The following is a 6,593-nucleotide window of genomic DNA, read 5'->3' on the forward strand; positions in this document are numbered from 1 at the left end:
TTTTAAGTCATCGATTCTCTGGGATGTTTTTTACAACGTGAACATATATTTCATCGCTGCCATGGCCGTTGCTGTGCTGTGCTTTGCTGTGGAAAGAACTTTTACGTTGCTATAAAAAAAGAACGCTAGGGCCTGCCGCTGACAGGTGCGACATGCAGGCGGGAAGAGCATTTTACTCTATTTCAGCTGATATTTATAATAAGGAAGAGCTTATACGAGCAGCATCCGACACGGGATGGAGAGCCAGATCCAGTGAAATGCACTTGAAGGCTGCGTGAAGAGTGTGCACGGTGCATGGGGCAGAACTGGGAACTACGCTGGCTGGCAGCTGCTTCCGTCACACAAGTGAATAACTGCATGTGTGTGAGTGAAAGTATCTGCTATCCAGCAGTGTGTATCTCTGTGCTCATGGTTGTGTGTTGTGCAGGAAAGTTGAAGAAATATCTTCTAGCCATGGGGCCGAGTGCTCCTCTGGTGTCTCACTGAAGTTTGGATTTGATGATGATGATGCGGCTGATGAGGATTATCTGGCTCCCACTTGAGGAGAAGATTTGCATGCGCCTGGCCAGTCTGTGGCCAGATACTTAAGTGTGAGTGTGTGAGGTTGCAGCTGCACCAAAGGAGTAGTCCACTTTGCAGACAAACGGACGGCTGTCCGTGCCCACTACAGGCTAGAGGGTAGGGTAAGGCATGGCTAATAAAGGTCTTGGTGGCATGTGTGAGTGCCACCGCCTTCCACCTGCCTTTGCAGCAGCTGCTCATCTAGCGGTGAAAGTATGTCAAGATTTACGCGCATCGTTAAAGCAACGAACAACGAACAACGAAGGAACGTGAAAGAAAGTTGTTTGTCTCGCTGACATGCAGTGTGTGAGTGTGTGGATGTGCCTCACACACGCAAAGTGTTGCCCCGCGAACCTCTTCAGCGCTAACGACACGTCAGTCAAAGTCAACATACACTTCAATTTCTGTTCGGGGTGGGAGTGGGAGTGGGAGTGGGAGGAGTGGGTCCTAGATGGTTGGGGGATGAACCAAAATTTAACACTGTCACTTTTTTCTTTTTGACAACTCTCACACGCAAACCCAAACACACACACACTAACACACACTCACACTCACACATGGATGGAGATAAATTCCTGTACATGTAAATAATTGCGCTGTCATATGGAGGGGGGGAGGAGGTGCAACAGAGAACAGAAGTAGAAGTGAGGCAGAAAGGCAGCCTGCTGAACCAGGCAGGGAGGAAGTGTGGCAACATTGTGGCACACTGTCTGTCTTTCTGTTTTCTGTTTTTTTTGTAAATTCTATCCTGCTGCATATTTACTTCTCAACTTTGTCACATGCCAGCCATTTTGATTTGCCACCCCGTTGCCACTCAACCGAGTTGCTGCTGCCCTCGCCCGCTGTCTCTCCTCTCCTTAACGTGTCGTGCAGTCCGTTCGCCAATCCCTCGCACACCCGCTCTCCTCTCGGGGACACCGACAAATGAATATGTCGAACAACAGTTCACAGGGAATCTTTTATTTAAGCACGCTCTTCAGCTTCCTCCATCACCATTTCAACATTTCATCTAGATTTTCCGCTTTTAACAGTCTAAACTGCAGCTGGCCATACCCTTTGACCCTGGTGGGTATTTACGGCGTGCATAGGGAGACGTAACAGCATTTCGCAGGGCATTGGCAGCTTCGATCCCCATGCTTAAACCTTATTCCCGTTGTTTCCGTTTAATATTTGCGCAGTTCCGCATTGCTGACATGTCTGGCATTCCAAACACACAAACACAAGCTCACAGCACACACACACACACAACTATTATTTGAATATATGTATGTGTGTGTAGTGCAACATGGCCACGCCCCATTTGCAGCCCCACTTGCGCCATGCCCTGAGGTAATTAAAAGTGCCTGCAGCACCAGCAACAATCGCATCCTGCAACAATTTTGTAATCTACTCACAGAATAAAAACTGCTAAACTCCTCACTCTTTTGTTAGTAATTTTATATTCCACATTTTCTGTATTTTTCATAGCAAATAAACCAGGAAGCCCGGAATGGGAATGCTTCGGCATTACGTATACGCAGCGTGAGGCTATGGGGAAAGCTAATTTTTTAGCTGCTGACATCCATCTGTGCATTGGCCGGTCCCCAAGTGTCCGATGGCTGGCAGGTGGCACGTAGCTTCTACAGAGCACAAATATTAGGGTTAACAGGTTTGGGTGGGAGATGAACCCTCGACCGCAACATACCTGCCAGAAGCTGCCAGGGTTGTGGCGTTGCCTATAGAGGGCATAGCAGGCCCAGCCTGGCAATTGAAGCAGCCCCAATGCGGCCAAGCAGCAGCCAAAAACTGGGGGCAAAACACCAAGAGAGGTAGCAGTGAGAAGGAGCTGGGAATGGGACTGATGCATTTACATCCTTACCGTGAGCTAAAGCTGGATAGGACACGCCCTTGTATGTGAGGGGCGACATATCGAGGAGCATGTAGAAGAGGACAGCGGCCATGAGGCCCGGCGTGATGTAGGACCAGCAGAGGCGCCAGTACCAACCCGTCTCGATGCCCATCATGAACTTGATGTCCGCACAGAAGCGATGGACGCCTAAGAGGATACGTGCTTAGAAAGAAACCCACAAAAGCAGCAACAGCAACCACTCAAAGGACTCGCAGGAGTGGAGGACTCACCATAGATCCAGGCAACGGCCACCAATTCACCAATGGCCAGGATCAATGCCGTAAAGGACACGCCATAGAAGTCCACCAGATTGAGAATGAATTGCCCGCCCGGCGTCATGTAAACGATGCTAACACCAAAACCCACAATAGTCAGACAGCTGGCCAGGGCCCACGTGGGTGTTGAACGTGCCCCAAAGTGATCCCGAACGACGCGCAGAATGCAAGTGCCCATGCCGACGGTGCTGCCAATGCCTAGGACGAAGAGCATGAGGAAGAAGAGGACCGCGAACATCTTTAGGTAGTTGTGCTTTAGGGCGCCCAAGGGGCAGGCAGCTCGCGATACCTTACCTGTGGCACATACTCGAAGCGGGCGATGGCCTCCGGATACGAGATGAAGGCCAGACCGGCGCCGCCCTTCACCACGCTGCCAATGTCCGTGACGCCCGTCTCCCTGGCCAGATTACCCAATATCCCAAAGGTAATGCAGCCAGCGATGATCGAGGAGCAGGAGTCCATGGTGGTGATGATTACAATGTCCCTGGGGGAGAGAGAGAATTAGGCCATAGATCGGGCAGTCTCCCCATAGAGATAACTCACTTGTAGACATTCCGATTAAAGTTGTTGTAGCTCGCATAGGTGATGACGGTGCCAAAGCAAATGGCAAGAGAGAAGAAAACCTGTGTGACGGCCGCATACCACACCAGCGGATCGAGCAGCTGCCGCCACTGTGGCTTGAAGAAGTAAATGATGCCATCGATGGCCCCGGGAAGGGTGACAGCCCTTAGCAGTAGGATGAGCAGCACCACATAGGGAAAGACGCCGAGGAAGTAGGCAGCCTTGCCACTGCTCTTGATGCCACGCAACAGCACGGCTTCAATGATCAGCCAGGACACGAACAGACAACCGACCAAATCCAAGTTCGGCATGCCCAGACCATTGTCAATGTTGGGCACCTCGTGGAGGATCTCACGTCTGAGGAAAGTGGAGACAATGGTTAGCTCCAATTCCACAAAGAAATCTTCTAGAACTCACTCAAAGTACAGCTGGGCTGGGGACATTTTTCCCGTGGCATTGACGATGCTGCCGTCGTGGCAATCACTGCCCCACTGCACCCAGCAATGGCTCCAGGGCAGCTCCGAGCCTAAGGATGCCACCAGGAACCTCAGGGTCAGGGCCATGATGCTCGAGTAGTAGGTAATCGAGGCACCCGTGGCCAGCACCTGTCCCACGGCCACGCCCTTGAGCAGCGGTGCCATATCGAAGGCCTTGACCACTCCACGGCCAGTGAACTGGCCCAAGGCTATCTCCAGATAATACACGGGACGGCCAATCACCATCAGGGCAATCAGATACGGTATGACAAAGGTGCCGCCGCCATTCTGAAAGGCAATGTACGGGAACCGCCAGATGTTGCCCAAGCCCACGGACAGGGAGATGCACGAGAAGAGAAACTCGAGGCCATTGTCCCACTGCTCCTTTGGTTTGGTCGATTTCGCCACGGATTCCATCTCCAGATGCGTTTCACTTGAACTGTGTGCTTTGAGGTCGCGCGACATACTAACCGCAGTCCAGATGCTCGGATACGTGGTTGCCTCCCAGACCCCCAATCCAAACCAATGTCAAACCCACACACGCCACAGATTCGACGCGGATCGCTTATCTGGTTCGTGGCAGACCGTGGCTGTAATCTCAACTGAGAAACAGCTTGAAATTATTCTTAATTGGCACTAATAAAAGGTGCTAAGTGTGCGATGCCTAGATGTCAGAGACAGAGACACTTGAGACGGGATCTACTCGTATTCATTGACCGCGTGGAATGAGATATTCATCCGAGATTAACTTGATGAAGATTGTGAAATGCGGAAGATTGTTTCGTTGCGCTTTTTAGATAGCTGTAAGCTAAAGATAGATAAACCGCAGATTTATAAACTGGTTGTCGGTATTGGGTTCCACTAGAGTGCACTCTAAGTTCGGTGTTTCAACTATTAGTTTAAGCCATTAGCGCGAGTTTCAAGTTGGTTCAACTTTTGGCTTGCAAGATTTCAACATTAATTAATGAATTTTAACCTCAGAGCTCTTGCGGTTTCCTGCACCACGTAGACGCACATTTTCTCTGCTTTCCTGCAACCAATTTCTTAGCAAAGCGAAAGATATTTCATAAAGTCATCTACAAAAATGTATCTAGCAAGTTCGCTCACGAAATATCTCACTTAGTTGGCAATTCGCTCGGTTTTTACTCTCGCACTAAACCCCCCTCACTCTGTCTCCTTTGCTGTCTGTCTGACAGTTCGGAAAGTTTTTAATAATTTTCAAGAGTTTTCTAATTAACATCCAAGCACGAAAGCTGCAAACTGCAGCCTGAAATGAGAGCTAAAAACAGGAGAACAGCAGCAGGAGGCAGGAAACACGCTGCCAGTTACAGGCCAAGCTCCTTATCCCAACCAAGACATAGATTGGATGGAGGATTGGAGGATCCGGCTGCGAATGAGTGGAGTGAGAGCGGAGTGGAGCTGCTGGCGGGTGGCAGATAGTTGGATAAATGCCAGTGAGCGAGCAGTTGAGCGTTCCATTACGGTGACAATTTTAAATGGGTTTTTAACAACTTTTGCAGATTTATGGCAATTAAATGCCTTTGATAATACTGATTGCCACTGGGTAATCCCACACTGCTGGCACTCACTAGTAATTAACTCGAATTCAAATGGATTCTATTTTTTTCTGCATTCCTGATACACTCTTGATGGAGGAGGAGCTTTAGTCGACTGCGTTTTGAGTTCTCTAAATTCCCATTGATTGCCGGATTGCTATCTGCATTCGGATATTCATTTCCATTTAACTTTTTTGCTATTCTTTATTTATGCATATCCCTCAGAAGCTGCAAAAAGTGATTTAGGCACTGGAATGCACGTTGTACATGTTCCTTTGATGGAGTATTATTTGCCATCCATTTTGGCAAGAGATTAATGCTCAACTTGATTGGAAATTTACAAATTTTCAAACTGTTCCTTGCACTTTAAGGCATGCGATTCGCTCTCTCTCAATTAGCTGAAGCCTTTACCATTAAAGAGTCGGTTCCATTCTGCTGTTCGCTCTTTTGTTTTATGTTTCTCACGTGTTTTTATGTATTTAGACCATAAATTATCGCCCATAAATTGCCATTAGCCGGGTAAAAAGTGGCAAACTGGGCAAGGAGAATGCAGAATGCAGAATGGTGTCCTGGAGTTGGGTTAATTAAAGTGCAGCACAACACTGAGGGGGTGGTTGAGGGGATGGAGCGGCTCTCAACTAACTTTAATTGCAGCTGCCCCTGCCACACGCAGATTTTCGAGAGTGCACAAACAATGCCAGCGAAATGAGGCAAAAACTTTCATAGTGCCACAAAATGGAGCGCCTGTACATATATGCATGCTTCTGTGTGTGTGTGTGTGTGTGTGTGTGTGTGCGTGTAGGAATCAATAGAAGGAGGCAAAAACTTGAAGCTCGTTTGCAGGCCCATTAACAAGCAGAGCACACAAAAAAAAAGTGAGCGCTCGCTGCAATTAGTTTTCCTTATTTGCCGGCTCCTTGCTCTTTGCTTTGCCCTTTCTGCCTTTCTCTTTGTTTCGGTTCCTTCTCTTGTTTCGGGTTTTCCACGTAACAAGTTTACTTTTCAAATTGATTTCAACAGACTTTGTAACAACTTCCGTTTCCGCTTCCACACTCACGCACACACACACACACACAACGATCCAACCATGTGCCGTGCGTGTGCTGTGGATGTGTGTGTCGATGCGTGTTCGGCGTTCTTTCGTTTAAGTTTCGACATTTGCCATCCAATCAACTTTTTCTCTCGGGCTTTGCACTCTCTCTCTCTCGCTCTGGCACCGCATAAATGCCATGTGTCAATAATCTGTCTTTATTTCCATCACAGCCTCCACTCTTTC

General features: G+C 48.6%; 2 protein-coding genes across 3 annotated transcripts in view; one reads left to right on the top strand and one right to left on the bottom strand.

Annotated features, from left to right (window-relative positions):
* LOC117892466 overlaps positions 1-6,593 on the top strand; it is a 36,500-nt gene that overhangs the window by 7,826 nt on the left and 22,081 nt on the right. The gene's annotated exons all lie outside the window — the stretch shown is intronic.
* Positions 2,015-4,273, bottom strand: LOC117892467 (sodium-dependent nutrient amino acid transporter 1). Of its 2 annotated transcripts, XM_034798719.1 has the most exons (7): positions 3,703-4,265; positions 3,268-3,642; positions 3,019-3,208; positions 2,680-2,962; positions 2,420-2,596; positions 2,246-2,346; positions 2,015-2,180 (listed from the first exon to the last, which is right to left on the bottom strand). In XM_034798719.1, the coding sequence occupies exons 1-7, from the start codon at positions 4,224-4,226 to the stop codon at positions 2,109-2,111; spliced, it is 1,722 nt and encodes a 573-aa protein (XP_034654610.1). In that variant the 5' UTR covers positions 4,227-4,265; the 3' UTR covers positions 2,015-2,108. The 2 variants fall into 2 exon arrangements, with proteins under 2 accessions (XP_034654610.1, XP_034654611.1); XM_034798720.1 differs by lacking the exons at positions 2,015-2,180; positions 2,246-2,346; positions 2,420-2,596 and having other exon boundaries at positions 2,686-2,922; positions 3,703-4,273.

This window comes from Drosophila subobscura, chromosome E (assembly GCF_008121235.1).
Source record: "Drosophila subobscura isolate 14011-0131.10 chromosome E, UCBerk_Dsub_1.0, whole genome shotgun sequence".
Lineage (NCBI taxonomy): Eukaryota > Metazoa > Arthropoda > Insecta > Diptera > Drosophilidae > Drosophila > Drosophila subobscura.

Excerpts from the sequence above, each read along its gene's own strand:
- LOC117892467 (XM_034798719.1), bottom strand. The coding sequence starts at position 4,226 with ATGTCGCGCGACCTCAAAGCACACAGTTCAAGTGAAACGCATCTGGAG. Across the intron at positions 3,643-3,702 it reads CCAGCCCAGCTGTACTTTGA|ACGTGAGATCCTCCACGAGG; the intron begins GTGAGTTCTAGA and ends CACTTTCCTCAG. Across the intron at positions 2,963-3,018 it reads GCTTCGAGTATGTGCCACAG|ATGTTCGCGGTCCTCTTCTT; the intron begins GTAAGGTATCGC and ends AACTACCTAAAG.